This window comes from Mirounga angustirostris, unplaced genomic scaffold, assembly GCF_029215605.1.
Source record: "Mirounga angustirostris isolate CCGP_5_RB_7025 unplaced genomic scaffold, mMirAng1.0.hap1 SCAF_17, whole genome shotgun sequence".
In the NCBI taxonomy this organism is placed as follows: Eukaryota; Metazoa; Chordata; class Mammalia; order Carnivora; family Phocidae; genus Mirounga; species Mirounga angustirostris.
The window spans coordinates 43889479-43912102 of record NW_026991725.1 but is presented as its reverse complement, the minus strand read 5'-3'; the positions used below and the strand labels follow the sequence as shown (position 1 = coordinate 43912102).

The window sequence follows — 22624 nt, the reverse complement described above, 5'->3', positions numbered from 1 at the left end:
GGTCTGGGGAGGACAGGGACCGTTGCCTTCCCGTCTCCTGCTGGCCCGGGTCCTCCCTCCCAGGCGGTAGCTAGACAGCTGTTCCCAGGATCTGCTTTGAATTAAACAGTGGTGTGGCCCTTTAAGAGAAGCATCTGCCGCCCCCGCGCCCCGCTGCCCCCTTTGATGTCGCTGGCGCGGAGAGATTCCCAGCCAGGAGATCTGAGGGTTGTTTCTGCCTCCCCAGAGGCCACGTGCAGATCACAGGGTGGGAGGGAGGATGGGCCGAAGGTCACATGGGCGGCCTCCCTGGCCTGCAGCCGCTGTGGCAGGCACGGGGACCGGCAGGCCGCGCGGATGGGGACCAGCCGGCCAGGAGCTCATTAGGGTGCGAAGGAGCCAGCAGCTGGGAGAGCTAAGGAGGAGCCATTTCTGGCTCTCCCCACAAGGCCTGGGGCAGCCGGCCCCCCAAGGCCCTTCCTCATCTGCACAGCGAGGAGTGCAGGTTGGCATATTGGGGACACTCCGTGACACCCCAGAGAGCCCCGTCTCCACAGATTTTCAGGAAGCACCTCCCATCTCTCCCAGCTTTGGAATGTGGCCGTTCCCAGGTGGACCCTGACACTCCAGGGCCAGCCCAGCAAGCGGGAGGGTCCTTCAGCCAGGACCATTGGCCACCAGCTGAGGCTTTGTGGGGAGGGCAGGATGGGATAGGGGTGCTGAGAGGCAGGCAGGTCCTGCCAAATTACCAGTGGGACCCAAGGGGTTGAGCTTGGGGCCAAAAAACCCTACACTGCTCCCCTGTTCTTTCTGGCATGGGGGGTAGGGAGGGAAGATCACAGCAGGATGACAGGGAGCACAAGGCCCAGCTTCCTCCTACAGCCCTGGAGGCTCTCCCCCCTAAATGAGGGGGGTTCTAACTCCCAGGTGCTCTCAGTCCTAGGGTGAGGAGTGTATATGGTCCCTTCTGCCAGGTGACCCCAAGGCTGCTCAGGCCAGGGCTGCGAATGGCCCCCTGATTCCCAGGAGAGGATGTTCCAGCATCAGACCTAGAAGTGTCCATAAGGGGCCTAGATACCCCCCACCCCCTGCACCAAGCAAGGGGTTTTGCTAATCAAGGTCCCAGGATATGAGGCCAAGGGGGATTTCCGGCTAATGGATGGGGGTGGAGGGCTCTGGGGAAAACCAAAAGGGGGTTTAAGTTCAGTGATTGCAGGCTCTGGCCTTGAGGGCCCTTCCTGGCTCCTAGCTGGAGATGGGCTCTTGGCTGGCTGGGGAGCAGAGCCTCCTCTCAGAGCAAGCTGCTGTGGGGGTGGGATTGTCTGCCCCCACTTCCCTGCCCTCTTGGGCCTTAGAGGCCAGCAGCTGGGGTGCGGAGCCGCCCAGGTGGCTATGCGAGGCGAGGCGGCCGAGGCCGGCAGGCTGCAGCTGGGACCCAGACGGCAGGCCACAGCTGGAGCTCAGAGCTGCCCTCCTGCAACTGAACCCAGTCTCAGGGCCCTCAAGAGGCCCCAGGAGGGAGCCAGCCCTGTGGTGCAGGGCAGTCCCACATCTGGGGAAGGGCACTGGGTCCATAGCTGCTGGATGGCCTGAGGTCCCGCAGGCCCAGCCCTCTGGCCCGATTATTGATCTGAAGGGGCCTCACGCAGGGTTTCAGGTGGGACCCCCTGCAACGCTGATGGCCCTCCACCATGCCGTCCTCCTTCCCCCCCAGTGCCTTCAGCCAGCCTGGGCCCTGAACCTGCCCCAACTTGGGCCCTAGCTCTTTTTTTTCCTGAAATGTTCAGTCTCTACCTTTTCCCAGGAACTGCGCACATGTCCACACATGGATCACAACTCCCATCAGTTAACCGTGTGCTCATCTGAGGTCGCTAGCTCTCCCCCATGTCTTCCTCCCCAAGGGCCAGCCCCCCACACCCCCAAGCCATATCTGCGGATACCCTTCTGAGGAAACAGGGCCCCCCTCTGGGTTCTCGTTTCCCCAGCTTCCTTGCCGCTGGGCATTCACCAGATCTAAGTTTAGCCAGAAGCACCTGCTGCCCACCTGAATGGGAGCCAGGAAGCCAAGAGGCAGGAATAATGTGAAGTCTACTGCATGTGGCTGCGTGGGGGGGGGGGGGGGGGCGGGGAGTGGGCAGAGAAGGGCAAGCCCCACGCCCAGCATCTGTGGTGTCCCTGGTCTGCGGGCCACTGCAGCGAGGTGATTTGGAATATTGTTCCTGCTCCTTGTCCCCAAACCGAAGTGTCTGTCCCCAAACCTAAATGTCTGCCCTCTAGACATTCCACAAGCCCTTTGCACCCAGGACCTCAATCTACCGTGGTCGCTGAGGGATGGCCAGCGTCCATGACAAAATAATAACAATCGTATTTCACACGCTCACTGGCCTCTGGAGGTCCTGCTTCTTTTTATGTTCCCACCACCCTAGGAGGCAGATACTATTCTTGTCCCCACTTTATAGATAAGAAACATAAAGATCAGAGATGCAGCCACAGGCTGGGAAATCAGGCACTCAGTCCTGCTGCCATATCCCCCAACATGTGGATCCCCCAGACATCTGTGTAATGAGCAAATGGGGGGTGTGCACATCACATGTCCCAGGAGAATTTCCAGAGCTTGAGCAGCCCACCCTGTTCCAACCCAGGCAACTCAGTTTACCCAGCACACATCTTCAGCCACCTGGGGTCCAGCCTGGTGACCACCATGGGCCAGACTCATTGGAGCTCTAGGGTTTGTTTTTTTTTTTCAGGTAAAATTAGCATAACATAAAACTAACCGCTTGGGAGTATAGAATTATTTAGTACATTCACAATGTTGCGCAATTTCCACCACAATCAATTTTAGAACATTCTCATCACCCCAGAAAGAAACCTTGTACCTGTTAGCACTCCTTCCCCATTCCTCCCTGTCCCCTGGCAACCAGCAGTTTGCTTTCTGTCTCTATGGATTTACCCGTTCTGGACATCTCATACGGTGGAATCACAAAATATGTGGCCTTTTGTATCTGGCTTCTTTCACTCAGTGTGACGCTCTTAAGGTTCGTCCATTTTGGATCACGTGTTACTCCTTCATTCCTTCTTACGTCTGAAGACTATTGCATTACACGTATAGACCGCATTTTGTTTATCCATTCATTTGGGGATGGATATTTGGGTTTTCCACCTTAGACGATTGTACACAACGTTGCCGTGAACGGCCACGTACAAGCTTTCGTTGGGACACCTGTTTTCAATCCTTTTGACACTATACCCAGAAGTGGAATCGCTAGGTCGTATGATAGTTCTGTTTCAGCTACTGTGGAGCCACCAGACCGTGTCCCCCGGTGGCCGCCCCAGTCTATGTTCCCACCAGCAGCATACAGGCTCCAGGCTCTCCACACCCTCGCCAACGCCTGTTCTCCGCTTCTGACCACGGTCGTCCTACTGGCTGGGAGGTGGTATTTGACCCATTGCTGCTCAACTGAGGGTCTTCCCTCCTCCCACCGGTCAGGGCCACAGCGGCCTCTGGGCTGGGTGAGGGCAGCCTGGAAGCAGAGGCCCAGCGCTGCGCGGCTTGAAGGCCTGGCTGTCCTGGGAGGACCCGCCAGCATCCAGGAGTTGAAAACTCTGAGTGGAGGAGTCTGGGGTGCAGAAGGTAAAGCTGGCCCCTGGGGGGCGGGAGCGCAAGGACAGGGCCAGTGTCTGCATCTGCGGGAGCATGAGGGTGAGCAGCCAATTGCCACAGCAGGGTCAGGGGTGCAGTTCTAAAGGAGCAGGAATGGGGAAGGTGGAGACACAGACGGACGGGGAAGTTCTGGGGAAAGCTGTTCGCTTTTGCTAATTATGTTGAACAAACCAAAACAGGAACTCATTTTGGTTCAATGTGCGGGCTGGGACACATTAGAGCAAACACCAGTGGGTATAATATGCACGCTCTTCCCTTGTCCTGGAATTTTGTTGGCAATCGTAACTGCCATCCCTGCCGTGCACCGTGCCGAGCACTTTCACGCATGGGCTCCCGTAATCCCACAAAAGAACCTCTGATAGAGGTACGGTCATTACCCCACTTTAAAGAAGAGGAAACAGAGGCACAGAGAGGGGTCACAGGCCTTGCCCTGAATCTCCCAGCCAGGAAATGGCTCAGAGCCCGGTCCGCGTGAAGCACAACCCCACTGGGTCACGCCATCCCGCTGAAAGTAGCACTCCCCTGCCTGGGACTGGGGATAACAGGCTCCTGGAGGGAGAGGGCTCCCTGGGCAGGTTCTCCCCAAAACCCAGGTCAGCTGGGGCCAGGTGGGAAGGTGGAATTCTCTAGATGGAACCGAAGTCTGAAGCCACTGCCTCTGACCGGCCGGTCCCAAGTATGACCTTTAAGCTGACCCAACAATAGGGGTACAGCCAGTGTGGACTGCTGAACGAACAGGACTCATTCTCAGCACTTCTGTTAGCCTCTCTGAGTCTCAGTTCCCCTCATCCGGAAAATGGGCACACAGCCGCCCTAAAGGTGCCTGTGGGGAGGACCCGCGCGTCTGACACAGCCTGCCTGCCCTCTCCTTGGTTGAATGACCCCCGCCCAGGCCAACCTCTGGGGCACCTCAGACTCATCTTAGGTTTCGAGGGCTCTGCCACAGCATCTCTACCCCTCAAGGGCCCAAACATCGGCTGTTAGGGGCCCTGTTTGGCCTTACTGGGAGACCAGCCAGAGCAGCCGGCTGTGTGTGCAGCTCAGCCTCAGCCTCAGGCCTGGTGAGGACAGAGAGCACTCAGGGCCCACGGCAGTCTGGGGGGGGGGGCTGGGGGGGTGCTGCCAGGGCCCCTGGCAGCCTCTAATCTCCTGCCCCACGAGGGGCTGCAGGTGCTCCCCAGAGGACACAGCCTCCCCATTGCCCTGAATTAGGAGAGGGGCTCAGGAAGCCCTGCCCCAGTTCTGGACCCCTGTCCCTAAAGGCAAGGCCTGTCTTTAAAAACGGGTGTAATGGCATCCACCGGACTGTAGATGGGAGGGATTAAGGAGAAAAGGTCTGCTAAAGCTGTTCATGGCACTTTGTGGGTGTGGAGGGTGAATAAATGCTTTTTTTTCTCCCCACCCACCCGCTAGAAGCCTCCTAAGCAAACACCTGCCCACCCCCCACCCCCCGTTTTGATTTCTGAGAAAGAATTTCATTCTGTCCTCAGTGAGGTGCACCGGGAAGGTGAGCTGATGGGGCAGATGAACTAGCTTGGCTGGAGGTCACCGAGGGGAGACCAAGCCGGCGGCTCATCGATCCTGGCCCCCTGACCTCCCAGTGGTGGCTGGAGCAGGGAGAGAGTTTCTTGGGGGTCCCTGGGGTGGAGCGCTCAGCCAGGGCTCAGGCAGAGAGGATCCAGGAGCCCACCCCGAGGCCCACCGACCTCGGTAAGTGGCAGCGCCCCACTGCTTCCCAGCGCCGCCCAGAATCTGTCTATCCAGGTGGCGGGACCCGGCGACTCCCCCGTGGCGCCGTGCCGGGGCGCCCGGTGCCTCCCGCAGGTCACCGAGGGCGCCGGGGCCCGCGCCACACCTGTCCGCTCCTCCTGGAGGCCCCGGCGCCGCTGCTGCCGGCCCCTCGGCGCGGGGCCCTGTGTCCGCCGTCGCTTTGATCCCGGGGGCCCCGCTGGATAAAAGTCCCGGGCGGCTCCGCGCCAGCGCCAGAGGGGGAGCGCAGCCGAGCCGGCGTCCCAGCGGGCTGGCGCAGGGCGAGCGACGCCGAGGAGCCGGGGCCGCGGGGCCGGCCGCGGTGAGCGCGGGGCTCGGGCCGGTTCGGGGCGGGCCGGGGTCCGGGTCGCCCGCGGGCTGCTCTGGGCCTGGGCGGCGGGGTGAGGGGGGCCCGGCGGCTCAGGTGAGCGCGCCCGCCCTGCGCCCCCAGCCCGTCGGGCCCGGCCCCGCGCGGCAGGCGGAGTCCCGGCGCGGAAAAGCCCCGCTCCCGCCAGCGCCCCCCCCCCGCCGCCCCTTCCAGCCTCCCGGGGGCGGGGGCGGCGGCGCCGGGCCGGCCGCGGGGAATGGAGCTGCCGGGACCGCGGGGCCGCGCTGCCCCCCACGGAGCCGGGCCGGGAGCGCCTCCGGCGGCCGCGGCGGGTAGGCCAGGCCCCTCCGTCAGGCTTGCGGTTTGGGAAGAAAAGGCGATGCCTCCGCCAAGAAGAGAGCGAATGCGGCCCCCTCCCCCTCCGCCGAGCCGGGCGGCGGCGGCGGCGGCACATCTAACGCGCGGGCACCCGGGCCGTCGCGGCCCCCGCAAACTACGCCCAGGCTCGGCCCCCGCCGCTTATTGGCGCGGGCCGGAGCCAGCGCACCCAGACCCTGCGCTGCCCTCGCCGGCCGCGCGCGGAGCCCGAGCTGCCCAGGCCGACGGCGCCCGGCCCCCGGAGCCTCGACGCCGAGCCGCCCGCGCTTCCTCTGCCGGGCCCAGCGCGGGGAGCGGGGCGAGCGAGCAGGCGCGGCCGGCGCCCCGCGGCCCGGCGCCCCCGGCCCGGCGCCCCCGCCGCCGCCGCCGCCGCCGCCTCAAGGCCGCCCGCTCTCCGCAGGTGGCCGCGGGCCCGAGCGGCGGGGCCATGGGCCGAGGGGTGCGCGTGCTGCTGCTGCTGGGCCTGCTGCACTGGGCCGGGGGCGGCGAAGGCAGGAAGACCTGGCGGCGCCGCGGCCAGCAGCCGCCCCCGCCGCCGCCGCCGCCTCGTGCCGAGGCCGCCCCCGCGGCGGGGCAGCCGGTGGAGAGCTTCCCGCTGGACTTCACCGCCGTGGAGGGCAACATGGACAGCTTCATGGCGCAGGTCAAAAGCCTGGCTCAGTCCCTGTACCCCTGCTCGGCCCAGCAGCTCAACGAGGACCTGCGCCTGCACCTCTTGCTCAACACGTCCGTGACCTGCAACGACGGTAGCCCCGCGGGGTAAGGCCCGCACCGCCCGCACCCGCCCGGCGCGCCCCTGCACCCGCCCGCACCGGCTCCGGCCGCCCGGCCACCAGGGCGCGAGTGCCGTCCGCCTCCGTGCCCCCTCGGACGCACGGCGTCTCTGCGCTGGCCGCCCCGGGGGAGAGGAGCCGGCCCTGGGGAGGGCCCGGCTCGGGGGCCCGCAGCGGGGGTGGGGTGCGGTGCGGCGCGGCGGCGCTCGGAGGGCTGGCGTCCAGCCAGGCCGGGCACTGACCCCTCGGCCACTGGTGCCCAGCCCCTCTGCTCGCGTCCTTCGGTCTCTGGGCGGGGAGGTGGCAGTCCTCGAGTGGCCCTGGCTCCAGCAGGAGGAGGCGACGCAGCGGGGCGGGGAGAGTCCTGCTGTACCCCCACCCCCACCCCAGCTCCGCTCCGACCCTGTCTGCGCCCTGCTGCTGCCGGGACTGCCTGGGATCCCAGCCAGCCAGAGGGACAGGGAAGGGGCGCAGGTGGGACAGAAGGACCTGGGGTGCGGCATTCACCCCTCTCCGGCCGCCAAGTATATGAAGGAAGGATGTAAGCCTGAGGGTTGGGGAGGGGTCGGGGCCCCCCACACCCTCAGCTAGTCGACAGCCGGAGGACCAGACGTTAGGTCGGGGCCCGGTGACACCCGTGCCCTCCCACGGCCTCCTGGCGGGTCGCGGGTCCCGGGTCCCCCACCCCACGCACACTCGTCTAGGGAGGGCTCTTTTCAGTCTCCAAGCACCACCGCGCGTCCCAGGAGATCCCGAGCCCGGCGAAGACCGCTCCCCCCGCCCGGCCGCCGGCGCCAAGGTTACAGCGGGTCCCGCGCGGGGCGGGCCGTGGGGATTTTCCACGGACCACACAGCCCCTCGCGGCCCTTCCGCCCCGCGAGCGCCACCTCCCGGGACGGGCCACCGCTGGCGGGGCCGCGCGCGCTCCGCGGGACCTGGCCGCTGGCGCCCCCGTGCGGCCGGCGCGTGCGCCCGGCGACAGGTGGAATGACCCTTTCCTCCCCAGAGCTGGGTCCTGCAGCCCCAGCCGACCACCCTGTCCGCCCGTCCCTCCCTCCCCCCTTGCAGCTACTACCTGAAGGAATCCAAGGGCAGTCGGCGGTGGCTCCTTTTTCTGGAAGGTGCGTCCCGGGAGCCCAGGCGGCGAGGCGGGCGGAGGCCCCTGGGTGCTCGGCCCTGAGGTCATGGCTGTGCTCGCAGGTGGCTGGTACTGCTTCAACCGGGAGAACTGCGACTCCCGCTATGACACCATGCGGCGGCTCATGAGCTCCAGAGACTGGCCGCGCACCCGCACAGGTCAGCAAGTCGCAAGCCTCGGACTGCCCGGGGCTGCCGCCTGCGGGTTGGGCAGGGCAGGGTGGGGCTCCCAGTTCCAAGTTCTGGAAGAACTCCTGTCCCCTCGCTTTCTAGAGCCCTGGGGAGGCCCCCACCCCGCCCACCCCCCAGTTCTCTAGCCCTCCTAAGGTCAGGGGCTCCCACCTGTCATCTCTCATTCTCATCCCACAGGTAATTTCCCCGGGGGGGGGGGAGGGGGGGCTTACCATGGCTGCTCTGTCCACCACTCATCCCTAGGCCAAAGCAGCCGGTGGAGGGTGGGAGAGGTCCAGGGTCACATCCAAGTGACTGGCCTGGCCCACCTGCCTTGTGGCCAAGTAGGATCGCCCACATCCTACGCCTTCCTGTAGTCCCGGTTGCCGCACGCCCCTTCCCATCAGAAAGACCACCGCCTCTGTCCTCCCCCACTGCAGGTACAGGGATCCTGTCCTCCCAGCCGGAGGAAAACCCCCACTGGTGGAATGCCAACATGGTGTAAGAGGGAGCAGAGGGGTGCTTCCTGGGGGGGGATCCCATCTGTGAGGGAGTTCTTTCCTGAGGAGTCCCATGGGGGGTGGTCCTCCTTGGGGAGGGCCCTTATGGCGGGGGGGAGTCCTCCCTGGGCGGTCCTGTCCTTGGGAGGATCTTGTTCTCAGAGGGGTCCTTCCTAGGGGGTCCTGTCCTCAGGATCCTTCCTGGGGAGGGGGTCCTTCCTGAGGGCCTTGGGCAGGGGAGGAGTATGGTGGCAAGCTCACCCTGTCCTTGTGTCACAGCTTCATCCCCTACTGCTCCAGCGATGTCTGGAGTGGGGCTTCATCCAAGTCTGAGAAGAGTGAGTCCCTTGTCTTCTTTTCTATTCCCTGCCCCCGAAAGACAAGGCAGGGCGGCCGGTCTCGTAACTCCATCTGATCCCCTGACAGTGTGTCCCAGGATGCCTGCCCCAAGCACCCACTGCCGGTTGTCCACGGCTGGCTTGGTCCCTGCCGGGGTCCGCACTCCTGGATGTTCCCTGGGGAGGGGCCCCCAGCATAGCCTCGGCACCTGTCCACCTCCCTCCAGTTCACCCCAGCCCTTGCCCCAGCCCCTGTAAGAGCGTCCAGGCCCCCAGCTAGAGCTGCTCCTTCCAACCTGGAGGCAGGGGGCCTTGCTCTCTGTCCAGGCCCCCGCTTAAAGCCACCCTCCTCCCCCATGCAGATGAGTATGCCTTCATGGGCGCGCTCATCATCCAGGAGGTGGTCCGAGAGCTCCTGGGCAAAGGGCTGAGCGGGGCCAAGGTGCTGCTGCTGGCTGGGAGCAGGTGAGCCAGGCAGGGCGGGGCGTGAGTGCGCAGGCGGGAGTGGGGATGGGAGGGCAAGGAGGGGCAGAGCCTGGGACTCTGGAGGGCTCCCGCCTCACCAAGCCTGGGCAGGCAGCGGCAGCGGGAGGGTGGCTGGATGCCAGGGAAGGGGCTACAGTGACCTAGGTCGTCGGTGAGGGGTTAGCTGTGGACAAGGGCGCCTTCTCCAAGGGCCGGGGTCCCTGTGAGTGGGATCATCCCTAGGCCAAAGCAGCCGGTGGAGGGTGGGAGAGGTCCAGGGTCACATCCTCTGGGAGTGCAGGGGGCCCAGAGGACATCTATAGACTAGATGACGGGGCCTGAGGCCATATATGTCACCTTCGTTTGCAGATAAGGAAACTGAATCAGAGAGTGAGAGAGAAGGGAAAGAGGAGTGGGAGGAAGCGGAATGGCCTGCCGCTTAGCTCATTGCCTTGGGGTCAGTGCCTTTGAGCCCCCAAAAGGCCTGTGGGTCTCACACATGACGTGGAGCCCGATGGCAGTTCAGAGTGCATCGGGATCCCTGCCTGTCCCGGGGGCTGGGCTGGGGGCAGGCGGGTTCTGGGGCCGCAGCCGGCCTCACGTGCTGCCTTCTCCGCAGCGCGGGGGGCACAGGGGTGCTGCTGAACGTGGACCGCGTGGCCGAGCAGCTGGAGGAGCTGGGCTACCCGGCCATCCAGGTGCGGGGCCTGGCGGACTCGGGCTGGTTCCTGGACAACCAGCAGTACCGTCACACGGACTGCATCAACACGGTCACCTGTGCGCCCACGGAGGCCATACGCCGCGGCATCAGGTGCCAGACGCTGGGATGCTGGCTGGGCCCACCAGCTCCTGTGCAGAGTGCCGGGGGGGGCCGGGGGCCGCCTGACCCACGGCATGTACCCAGGTACTGGAACGGGGTGGTCCCGGAGCGCTGTCGGCACCAGTTCAAGGATGGAGAGGAGTGGAACTGCTTCTTTGGCTACAAAGTCTACCCGACACTGCGCTGTGAGGGGCCCACGGGCCAGGGCGGGGGGCGGGGGGCAGGGAGCGTCAGTCTCGGCTTCCTCCAGCCTGGAGTCTAGAGGTCGGTCTGGAGAGCCCTGCCCGCCCACATGGGAGCGGGGTGCCTGAGCCATCGGGTCTGCCTGGGACCTTCCTGGTCTCAGCGTTGGAAGTCCACTTGGTCCCAGGCAAACGAGGACAGTTGGTCACCCCGTCCACATTCACAGTGAGGAATGTGCTTGGCAGCCGAGTCCTGCCCTTGGTGGGGCCTTGGCTGTCCCTCCTCCTCTCCACCGTCGAAGGGGCAGCGTCACCAAGCTTTGGTCAAAGCGGAGTCCCTGGGGGCCAGGCTGGGGGAGGGGTGGGGGTGGGTGCCAAGGGTCTTCCTCAAGCAAGGGTGCTGCGGGGGGCTGGTGGCCAGCACTCTGGGGGGAGCCCAGCTGGTCTGTGAGCCTACAAAGGCCCTTAGCCTGGGCTGGGGGGCCAAGTGCCGAGGCAAGGCCCAGCTGAGCTCTGCCCCCCAGGCCCAGTGTTTGTGGTGCAGTGGTTGTTCGACGAGGCCCAGCTGACTGTGGACAACGTGCACCTCACGGGGCAGACTGTGCAGGAGGGTCAGTGGCTGTACATCCAGAACCTAGGCCGCGAGCTGCGGGACTCGCTCAAGGATGTGCCGTGAGTGAACCGAGGGCCGCCGACTCAGCCCTCCAGACGTGTGGCAAACCCTCGGGCTTATGGGCGGGATGGGGCGGCTGGGTGATGGACACTGGGGAGGGTGTGTGCTCTGGTGAGCACTGTGAATTCAGAGGTACAGACCTGTGCCTCTGAAACAAATAATACGTTGTATGTTAAAGAAAAAAGAAGAAGGTAGCAGGAGGGGAAGAATGAAGGGGGGGAATCGGAGGGGGAGACGAACCATGAGAGACTGTGGACTCTGAGAAACAAACGGAGGGTTCTAGAGGGGAGGGGGTGGGGGGATGGGTTAGCCTGGTGATGGGTAATGAGGAGGGCACGTTCTGCATGGAGCACTGGGTGTTATGCACAAACAATGAATCATGGAACACTGCATCAAAAACTGATGATGTGATGTTCGGTGATTAACATAATCAAAAAAATGAAAATTTAAAAAAAATCCTCGGGCTAAAGATAGGGGTCTCACAGACGGCAGAACAAGAAGCAGCCATCCAGCCGTCCAGACAAAGGGTGTTAGCACTAGAAAGAAGGGAGCTTTCAGACCACGGAAAGACGTGGAGGAAACGTAGATGCGTATTACCGGGAGAAAGGAGCCAATCTGGAAAAGGCTACATGGCCTATGATTCCAACCCCGTGACATTCGGGGGAAACGGCAGAACTGTGAGGCAGTAAGAAGATCAATTGGTACCAAGGATAGAACTGGAAAGGGGGGAGGGTGAACAGAGCACAGAGGAATTTTAGGACAGTGAAACTGCTCTGTGTGAGACACGAGGGTGGACGAGTGTCATTATACATCTGTGCAAACCCGTAGAACACACAGCAGTGAGCGCGAGCCCTCACGTACGCCCTGGGCTCTGGGTGATGATCCTGGGTCCGTGCGGGCTCCTCAGTGTGACAGACACACCATCTGGTGGGACGCTGATTGCGGGGAAGGCTGTGCGAGTCGGGGCGGGCGTGCACGGGAAATCTCTGTACCGCCCACGCCATTTTGATGTGAACCTAAAACTGCTCTAGAAATAAAGCCTATTGCACAAAAAAAAGCACACGTCCAGGTCAGCCTCCCACCGTGGCCCAGCGGGAAGGGATGCGCTCGGAGCAGGGTTTGGAGGCGGGGGGAGACGTGGGTTAGTCGGGAGCATGTGGACAGGTGGGGAGAGGCCTGGTCCCGAGGAGCAGCTCGCCAGGCACGGCTGCACAAGGGAGGCGGGAGCCGGGGAGAGGACAGGTCCCCAGGGGAGAGGGCACCAGGCTGGGGCAGGGAAGAGGCCCAGGTGGTCGCTATAAGCCGCTGTCTCCTCCCCAACAGGGCCAGTTTCGCCCCCGCCTGCCTCTCTCACGAGATCATCATCCGAAGGTCAGTGTCCGCAGGCCCTGGAGAGATGGTGTCCCTGGCTCTCGCTCTGAACACCCAGCCCCGCCCCATCCACTAGCCACCTGCCTTCCCTGCTCCATGGAAGGGCTTCCTAGGGCTGTCAGTGCCACGTCCACAACCAGCTGTGTGGCCAGAATTCAGACCCAACCCACCTCCCGTGGTAGCCTGCTTTGGCCACACCAACTGACCCCCGCCTGGATTTCTGTCTGTAGCCACTGGACAGACGTCCAGGTGAAGGGGACCTCACTGCCCCGGGCGCTGCACTGCTGGGACAGAAGCCTGCACGACAGCCACAAGGCCAGCAAAGCTCCCCTGAAGGGCTGCCCCGTCCACCTGGTGGACAGCTGCCCTTGGCCTCACTGCAACCCCTCCTGCCCCACCATCCGGGACCAGTTCACGGGGCAGGAGATGAACGTGGCCCAGTTCCTCATGCACATGGGGTTTGACGTGCAGACCGCGGCGCAGCAGCAGGGCCTGGAGCCCAGTAAACTGCTGGGCATGCTCAGCAGTGGGAGCTAGGGCTCCTGGCCCCGGGGGCTGGCACTGGGGGCCAGCCACCTCCCCGGGCTCCCCTGCCCCTCCTAGGACACGCAGGGCCCCGGCTGTCCCCACAGCTGCCTTCACTGCCCCTCTACAACTGCCTTCGGGAGGCCCAGCCAGAGCCGGGAGTCCTGGGTCCTGCCGGGAGCCCTAGCCCCCCTCCTGCCTGCGCTGAGGAGCCCCCCGTGCGGGGTTCCGGCCCACCGGCCCACCAGCCCAAGGGGCCCCCGGTCCAGCCCCAGCCTCAGCCTCTCCTGGCCTTTTGTATTATTTTATAAAGTGACTTTTTTTATTACTTTAATTTTTTTAAAAAGGAAAATAAGAAATATATGATTAATGATACTGTTTTGTAACATATTTTTTTTAAATAATGAAAAAAAAGACAACAAAAGAGCCTCACCCTGCAGGCGTGTTTATTTGAATGGGTCGCGTGCCCACCGCACAGCCCCCGAGCCCACCCCCAGGGCAGCAGGGATCCTGGGGGGCAGCCACTGGACACACAGGTTCTGTTCAGGGCCCCACGCCCACCTGTGTCCCGTTCCAGACCCTTCCGTTCACACGCTCAGCAAGCACGGGGCGTGGGCACAGCACAGGCCCTAACACAGCGGTCACATCCGACTCTGCCCCATCTGGGGACACGGCGCCTCGACCCCCGCACTGTCAGCACTGTGTTACCCCGGAAACCTCAGTGCGGCCTTTTGTCACCCCAGGAAACACTCCCAGCCAGAGAACATGTTCTTAAAAGTTTGCATCGCATCTGTTCTCACGAGTGCCCCGGGCACACGCGAAGATACAGATTCGGGGAGAAAACCTCCCCCGGCCCAGCCCCCGCTCTGCTTCCCAGAGCACAAGCGTTCCTGTTGCTGCGGGTGGTCCCGGGGGCCGGCATCCCAGCACACATGTGCCCACACTCTGCTGCCACCCCTGTGTCTGCAGCCCTCGGCGAGCTGCGGGTGGGCACGATGCTCCCCGCCGTGCCCCCCAGGGCTGGGCTGCACGACATCACCAGGCGCCTGGGTCAAAGCCCCAGAGGTGGGACTGCTCCACCCTCTGGGCTTCCTGAGCACTCCCTGCTTCAGGCACCCCAGCGCATGGCCCCGAGCGGCCCTCGAGCAGGTTTTATTAAAGCCCCTGGAGAGGCCATGTGACAGAGGGAGGATCCTTGTCAGGTCAGCCTGGGCTCCGCACCCAGCCTCCCGCCACAGATGGCAGGAGTTGGCAGACCTGTCCCCAGAATGGGGAGAATCTCAGAGACCCCACACCCTCACTCCCAGCAAGGTCAGGGGCCGTGCCCGGGGCGTCTGACCAGCTCTGCCCAGACATCGGGGCCACCGTGGGCCTGAGAGGGACCTGAGCAGAACCCAGAACCCAGAACCCAGAAGTCTGGCTTCCAAGCCTCTGTGTCCCCTGAGCACACGGAGCAGCCACACCATCCTTTCTGCCCCGTGGACACCTGCTTAATGTCATCGAGCTCACAGCCAAGTTGTTCCTGCTTTATGGGGGCTTTCCCTGACTCCCCCAGAAAGGCTAAATTCACTTGAAATTTTGCTGCTATTTCCACACTGTGAGCAGCTAGAACCTTAGTGTTTTTCTATGGTGACAAGTTAGTGAAGGCTTGAGAACAGACGTCATCACCAGCCTCGCGCCATGCACGTGGGGAGCCGGGGTCTGGAATCTGGAGCATGTCCCGTGTCAGGCCCCCAGGGGTCCTCACCACTGTCCCAGCCACGAAGAAGATCCCAGGGTAGGGTGGCCAAGCAGACCGTGGGGAGGACCTCATGGGCGCTGTGGGCAGGCAAGCCCGACTGGCAAAGCACAGGACGTAGACTTTGCTGTGATCTGCTCTCCAACTCTGAAGGTCCCTTACAGACAGGGAGTGGGTAAGAACTGAGAAGGGGGAAACAGACAGGACTCAGGCACTAGGGCCACGGTGGAGCAGACCCCTCTGCCTCTGCCCTGCTTCATCACAGAGAACTCAGGGCTTGGCTCCGCCCCCCTGGGGGGCTGGGGAAAAGCTGGTGGTCCAGTGGCCAGCAGGGGCTTCGCCCGGACTTAGGCACAGCAGCCCCTTAGGGATGAGGAGAAGCAAAGCCAAGGGCAGACACCGAGGACCTGAGTCTGGGCAGGGCCCCCATGCCATGGGGACCCCCTCCCCCGGGGGTGGCCACGGGTCTCAGTTTCCCCACAGAGAGCAGGATGATAAAGACGGGTGTGCGCACCTGGCGTCTGAGACCCAGCTCCCTCATGAAGGTCTCCCACTCAGCACCCGCACGCTGACCCTTGCTCTGCGGGGCCAACAGGCGTCCAGTGGGGGCTGTGGGACAGCCATGGGCGCTGATCCCAGGACACTGCCCTACTTGGGCTCCGTGGTCACTGTCAGGTCAGCTTGCAGGCCAGGCTCCCTGGGATACTCTTGTTGCCGTCATGCCAGTCCCTCCCCAGCATTTCCCCGCTCCATGTTTACCTGATTTCCAGGCATCTCCGTGCTGGCAGTTGGAGGTCCCCGCCATGTCTCTTCAGGAAGGGAGGACCCCCCTCACTCACCACCCCTGCTCCAGGGTCCTGGGAGGCTGCCTTCTGCCTGCATATTTGGGCTGGCCATCCCCGGGCACCCAGGGACACCCCCCAGCGCTGACAATGCTGAGCCCGGTCTTCCCGAGATTCCCAAGGTTTCAGGTGCTCCAGGCTGGACCCCTCGGGGGAGGGCAGGAAGGGTGGTGCCCCAGCAACTGTTACTGTGGTTGAGAAACACCGCTGGGTTCACTGTTAGGATTTGCTAAGTTATGAACTTTGGCTGAAGCGTGGCACATGTCTGCTTGAGATAAATGAAACTGTCTGCTCCGATCGAGAGGATTTCCTTCCAGCTCCCTGTGGTCACAAGGCAGTGGCAGCTGAAACCATCCTCCCTGCACCCCCCACGCCAGAGGCCCATGTCGCCCTTGCTCCCTTGCCCAGGGTCATGAGCTGCGGACACGTGGAGGGATGAAGCAGACAGTCCTTCCCAAGGGCGCATACGGTGCTGCCCAGGGACGGAGACTTCCTCCTGAGTGTGAGTGAGCTGGCCAGGCTCCCCAGTGAGCAGGAAGAGGACACTCCATGGAAGGGGCTGCCTTGCGAGGCCTTCCTACCCACCCTGTAGCGTCCAGACGCTATCTCAGAAGATTAAAGACGTGAGAACCAATGAGAATCCCTTATTTTACGATTATATTAACTGTTCTGAAAAAATCATAAACAGGCACGTCAGGTCAGATGACCACCACAGTTCCACTGTTAGAGGGGGTTGTGTGTGTGTTCGCCAAGAACACTGTCCACAAGAGGCCCCCACGGCTGCTGAGACCCCGAGAGGACGGCAGGAAATGGAGACGTGGACACGTGAAGTGGGGACACCACTCCAAGCAGACGGCCCAGCTCCCATGCTCTGGACCCTCCCTGTCACAATTCTCCCGACAGACACCCTGGTTTTCCTGCCAAGAGCATTTAGCAGAATCTAACCGCAGGGAAACAGGCAGACAGACAATACACATTGAAAGCCTATGAAGACACTGGCCTGGACTCTTCAAAAGGACAGTGTGTATGGGGGGCTACAGACTATTCCGGAATAAAGGAAACTGACAGACATGACAGACCAATGCATGACAGACCAATGCAATGCATACTCCCAATGAGATTCTGGTGCAAATGTTTTAAAACGTTTTAAAAGGTATAGAGGGCATCTGGGTAGTTCAGTTGGTTGAGCGTCAGACACTTGATCTCAACTCAGGTCTTGATCTCAGGGTCCTGAGTTCAGGCCCCGCACTGGGCTCCATGCTGGGCATGAAGCCTACTTTAAAAAAATAATAATAAAATTAATTAATTAAATTAATAAAAGGTATAAAGTATATTTTGGGGATAGATTGAGAAAATTGAATAAGGACCATGTATCAAGTGATCATTCTTTAATTTCCCAATTGTGGGGGCACCTGGGTGGCTCAGTTGGTCTGCCTTTGGCTCAGGTCATGATCTCAAAGTCCTGGGATAGAGCCGCCCCCCCCCCCAGTTGGGCACCTTGCTCAGCGGGGAGCCTGCTTCTCTCTCTCCCTCTGCTGCTCCCCCTGCTTGTGTGCTCTCTCTCACTCTCTCTGTGTCAAATAAATAAATAAATAAAATCTTTTTAAAAAAATTTCCCAACTGTAGGAGAATGGCTTTGTTCTTAGGAGGTGTCCATAGAGGTATCTAGTGGCAAATCACCATATCTGCAGAATTGATTAGGATTTTTTAAAAGATTTTATTTATTTATTTGACAGAGGGAGACACAGCGAGAGAGGGAACACAAGCAGGGGGAGCGGGAGAGGGAGAAGCAGGCTTCCTACTGAGTAGGGAGCCCGATGTGGGGCTTGATCCCAGGACCCTGGGATCATGACCTGAGCCGAAGGCAGATGCTTCACCGACTGAGCCACCCAGGTGTCCCCAAAATTAATTAGCATTATTAATTATTAATGGTGTGGGGGAGAGAGAACACAAATAGGGCAAAATATTAATAATTCTTGAATCTATAGTTAATTTTGAATTAATAATTCTTGACACCTGGGTGGCTCAGTCGGTGAAGCATCTGCCTTCGGCTCAGGTCATGATCGGGGCCCTGGGGTCGAGTCCTGCGTCAGCCTCCCTGCAGGGAGCCTGCTTGTGTGCACTCTCGCTCTCTCTCTGACAAATAAATAAATAAAATTTTTAAAAATAATAATAATAATTTTTGAATCTAGGTGAAAGATATCTGAGTGTTCATTGTATTATCTTGCAACTCTTCTGTAACTCTGAGATTTTTCTAAATGAAAAGTCAAGAGAGGGCGCCTGGGTGTCTCAGTTGGTTAAGCGACTGCCTTCGGCTCAGGTCATGATCCTGGAGTCCTGGGATCGAGTCCCGCATCGGGCTCCCTGCTCGGCGGGGGGTCTGCTTCTCCCTCTGACCCTCCCCCCTCTCATGCTCTCTCTATCTCATTCTCTCTCTCAAATAAATAAATAAAATCTTAAAAAAAAAAAAAAGAAAAGAAAACGACCATCACTGTCAAAAAAAAAAAAGTCAAGAGAAATATGCATAAGGATGTATATTGTATGCAGGATGGTCCCAGTGGCTGAGCTGGGGAACAGAATTACATGGGATTTTTTTTTGTCTTTTCCTGTATTGACAGGGCCTTCATATGGACAACCTTTACAGTCAGAAAATTGTTCTTCATTTTCAAAATCATTTCATATACTGTTAATACCTCAGCTTAAAGAGGGGAGACCCGAGTTTTTTCTAAGCATTATTATAATTGAGGAAAGACAAGTGAAGAGTTCCATAACAAAGCCCCAAATGATAATTAAAACTCTATGCCCCCCGGGGTCAGTCCCAACACCTCCAGGAGATCAAGCTGAGCAAGAGCCCCAGGGACTCGGACAGCAGGGTCCTGAAACCATCCCAGCCCCCACTGCTCCCCCGGCCTCCCGAAGATCGTCCTCCCTCCTCCCAGGGGTGATCCTGGAGGCTTCTGAGCCCACCTTCCCTGTCTGCAGCTCTCCCTCCCCCTCCCCCGCAGGCCGGGGAGCCAACTGACCGACAGAGGCAGGTGCTTCGGAGGTGGGCCGGTGCCAGCAGCCAAGGGGTTAATGGTCCTGGCAGGGGCTTGGCGGTGGGACGCAGGGGTCAGATGACCCTGGGGGTTGGGGACAGACACACCCGGCTGCTATTCCGGGGCTCCAATCGTGACCACCTATTTATAGTGCGGGGTGGGGGTGGGGTGGGGGTGGGGTGCTCGCCCGCCCCGCACAGGCCGCGGAGAGGCGGCCCTCTGCTGCAATGTCAGGCGGCGTCCTCATCACCGCTACTGCAGGCTGCCGGCACCTGTCTCCACGGGCACAGCGGAGAGCCGGGCCGCCAGGGCCAGCGGGCAGCCAGTGAGGCGAGGACCAGGCCGGCCAGATGGGCAGCACCATGGAGCCCCCCGGGGGTGGGTACCTGCACCTAGGCGCTGTGACGTCCCCCGTGGGCACGGCCCGAGTGCTGCAGCTGGCCTTTGGCTGCACCACCTTCAGCTTGGTGGCCCACCGGGGCGGCTTCGCGGGCGTCCAGGGCACCTTCTGCATGGCTGCGTGGGGCTTCTGCTTCGCCCTCTCCGGCCTCGTGCTGGCCTGTGAGTTCACCCAGCTGCACAGCTGCCTGCACCTGTCCTGGGGCAACTTCACCGCGGCCTTCGCCATGCTGGCCACGCTGCTGTCCGCTACGGCCGCCATCATCTACCCCCTGTACTTCACCCGGCTGGAGTGCCCCCCCGAGCCCACGGGCTGCGCAGCCAGGGACTTCCGCCTGGCCGCCAGCGTCTTTGCCGGGCTCCTCTTCCTGGCCTACGCTGCGGAGGTAGCCCTGACCCGGGCCCGGCCGGGCCAGGTGGCCAGCTACATGGCCACGGTCTCGGGGCTCCTCAAGATCGTCCAGGCCTTCGTGGCCTGCATCATCTTCGGGGCGCTCGTCCACGACAGCCGCTACGGGCGCTACGTGGCCACCCAGTGGTGCGTGGCCGTCTACAGCCTGTGCTTCCTGGCCACGGTGGCCGTGGTGGCCCTGAGCGTGACGGGCCACACGGGGGGCCTGGGCTGCCCCTTCGACCGTCTGGTGGTGGTGTACACCTTCCTGGCCGTGCTCCTCTACCTCAGCGCAGCTGTGATCTGGCCCGTCTTCTGTTTCGACCCCAAGTATGGTGAGCCTGGGCGGCCCCCCGACTGCCCCCAAGGCAGCTGCTCCTGGGACAGCCAGCTGGTGGTGGCCACCTTCACCTACGTCAACCTGCTCCTGTACATCGCCGACCTCGCCTACTCCCAGAGGATCCGCTTCGTGCCCACCCTGTAGCTGCCTGCCTGCCAGGGCTCTCCAGGGGCCCTAGGCACTGTGAGGGCCACCCGGGTGAACCCAGATGCCCAGGGAGCAAGCCCGAGGCAGGCAACCACCAGAGCCACTCCTGGATTTCTGGCCAGCCTGGGGGAGGGGGGAAGGGGAGACAGAGGGGCAGAAGGCCCTGAGCAGGACACAGGCAAGCATCCTCCTCCCCCAGGCAGCTCCCAGCCCCTCTCTGTCTCTTGGTCTATCTCTCTGTGTATATCTCTTATCTCTGTCTGTATCTCGCTCACGCTTTCTCTCCATTTCCTGGCCCTCCCTGGCTCAGTGCTCCCTACTGCAACATGAGAAGCCTTTGAAGCAGATGCTGTTGTGACCCACTTTATAGATGTGGACATCGAGGCTAGGGTTTGGAGGCAGCCCCATGTGCCCAGTGTCTGGAGACCACATTCAGGCCATGACCTAAGTAGAGTTGAAAAGGGGACGGTTCCCAGGAGTGTGGGAAGGACAGCGGTCTCAGCAGGGCGCTGCTGGGGGGCTCTGTACCAGCTCAAAGAGAAGGAGCTCGCCGTGGGGACCCCTCCCTGCCCACCTCGGAGTGGCCTTAGGAAGAACAGGAATCATGGTGTGGTCACACACGGCAGCTTCGGCAGGCTGGAGACAGTGCCGGGGGCCTGCAGGAGCCCACAGGGCGTTGGCAGCACCGCAGTGAGCACAGAATGCCAAGGGGAAGCCGGGTTCCCGCCCAGGGAGGGAGTGCCCACCAGGCACCCACCATCAGCCCCAGGGCGGCAGCTTCTGCAGGGCCTGCTGTGGGCCCTAGACAGGCGAGTCTGGGGCAGCCCCCACCCAGGGGGAGGGCCCAGCCGGGGGCAGCCGCTGGGTCACAGAGCCTGGGCGCCGGGCACCTCCCTAGTGCTCACAGGCCCACGATCTCCGCTCAAGTATCCTTTCACCTGGCCGCTGACCACCAGGGCCCACTGGAGCTGAGCCCTGCCACACTCCAGCTCCTCCTGCTCAGGAGCCCGGACTGGGCCGCCCCTGAGTCCAGCAGCCCCGTGGCCCGTCCTGGGGCCTTGAGCAGGAAATAAAGGCCAATGTTGACACGCATCCTGGCTCTGGTGAGCAGTCTCTGCCCAGGGGACGATGGCCAGCTGCACCTCCTGGGCCATCCCCCCAGTGTGACCCAGTGTGAGCGGGGAGACGGGCCAAGACTGGGCCTGACTGAGGGAGGAGGTGCCCCTTGGGCTGAGGGGCAGCCTCCCGAGGAAGGAACAGGCATTGTCCTCTCCCTCTGTGGGCAATGGGGGTGGGGAGGTGAGGGTGCAGCCGAGCTTGTCTCCCCCCTTCCAGTGGTGCTCACCAGCACCCCACACTCCTGCAGGGGCTTGCCAGGGGCAGGGCATAGCCATGGGTTCCACAGGCTCCCTTGTGCTGGCGCCATGCAGAGCACGAGGGGGGCGACTCGCCTGCCTGGTAGGGAGGACGCACTGACAGGGGTCCTTTATCTGGAGGGGGGCAGGTGTTATTGGCTCAACAGCCGATCCCCAAAGGGACCAGGAGCCAGTGTGTCCTGAGGTGTCCTGACAGCCCTCACTGGCTGGGGGAGAGCGGGGGCCAGGGGGTCCATCTCCAGGTGACAAATGAGCATATGGGCCGCATCCTTCCTAGCTCACAGGGAGGCCTGGAGGTGGACCAGTCTTCCTCCTTTTCTAGCCAAACTTCTGAAATGGTCACCAGCTCCCCAGTCTCCTCATTGTCCAGTGGCCTTGTGCACCCAGTGCTCCACCTACCCTAAATTTTAAAGGTCCTGTGGGGAAGACAAAGGAGGGGGGATCCAGGGCTCAAGATAAACATGGCAGAAGTCCTCCAGGAGGCTTGCCTTGGGATGTTCCTGCCAACAGTCACTCCCTGGGTGGGAGGACCTTTTCTTTTTGGAGGAGGGAGTTATTTGTCCTTATCACTGAAAAACAGTACTTTTTTAAAGGAAGGGTTCTGTCTTTTGATTATGTCCAATCAGGCAATACTCAGGGGGGGCTGTTGGATTTATGCCTACGGGTTTGAGTCTGGACCACTCCCCAGACAGTCCACTTTGGACAAGTGGGGTGGGGTCATGGGGCAGATGTTGGTGGGCGGGAGTCTCAGGGGGCACTCGGGTCGTGAGGTTTGGTGGGCATGGATCCTGGGGGTGCCAACTGGAGAAGGGCCTCTTGCTACGGCCCCTCCCTCAGACGGTAAGGACTGAATGTTCAGATGCACCCATGCAGTGGACGCCAGGAGATCCAGCTTGCATGCACCATCACTACCCAGTGGTCTGTTGGCGTTGGTGGCCACCATTGTGTCCACAAGAGCTCACAGCCCTGCTTCTGGGGCACAAACATCAGGGTAATGCCGGATCATGTTTGAGAACAGCTTGTTACCATTTAAGATACAGAACTGAAAAAATAAAGCAGGTCACCCCTTCCCCTGGGCGGGGCGGGGATCCCGGTGGTGGTGGTTGGGTTCCCAATGGCTATTACTTCTTACTTTGCCCTTAATCCTTCTGCTGACTGGGACCCTGGACTATCCTAAACCCCAAATGCAAACTCAACTCACTTGAGCCCTGAACACATCCTCAGGGGAAAAATGACTTGTTCTCCAAATGCAGGGGCAAAAATTTCCATGGACACTGCAGACAAGATGTCAGGAGATGTGGGG

The 22624-nt window shown here is 61.6% G+C and overlaps 2 protein-coding genes across 4 annotated transcripts; both read left to right on the top strand.

The window, feature by feature from the left end:
- The first annotated feature begins 6455 nt into the window (after positions 1–6455).
- NOTUM (notum, palmitoleoyl-protein carboxylesterase) lies at positions 6456–13538 on the top strand. Of its 3 annotated transcripts, XM_045887987.3 has the most exons (11): positions 6456–6854; positions 7937–7989; positions 8069–8164; positions 8617–8677; positions 8956–9014; positions 9377–9479; positions 10099–10290; positions 10384–10484; positions 11006–11153; positions 12478–12525; positions 12756–13538. In XM_045887987.3, exons 1-11 carry the CDS (start codon positions 6523–6525, stop codon positions 13060–13062), a joined length of 1500 nt encoding a protein of 499 aa, XP_045743943.1. In that variant the 5' UTR covers positions 6456–6522; the 3' UTR covers positions 13063–13538. The 3 variants fall into 3 exon arrangements, with proteins under 3 accessions (XP_045743943.1, XP_064438226.1, XP_064438227.1); XM_064582156.1 differs by having other exon boundaries at positions 10099–10484; XM_064582157.1 differs by lacking the exons at positions 8617–8677; positions 8956–9014 and having other exon boundaries at positions 10099–10484.
- A 5287-nt stretch (positions 13539–18825) lies between these two features.
- Positions 18826–21037, top strand: MYADML2 (myeloid associated differentiation marker like 2). The gene has a single exon (XM_045887988.3). It carries the CDS (start codon positions 19019–19021, stop codon positions 19940–19942), a length of 924 nt encoding a protein of 307 aa, XP_045743944.1. The 5' UTR covers positions 18826–19018; the 3' UTR covers positions 19943–21037.
- Positions 21038–22624: the final 1587 nt, after the last annotated feature.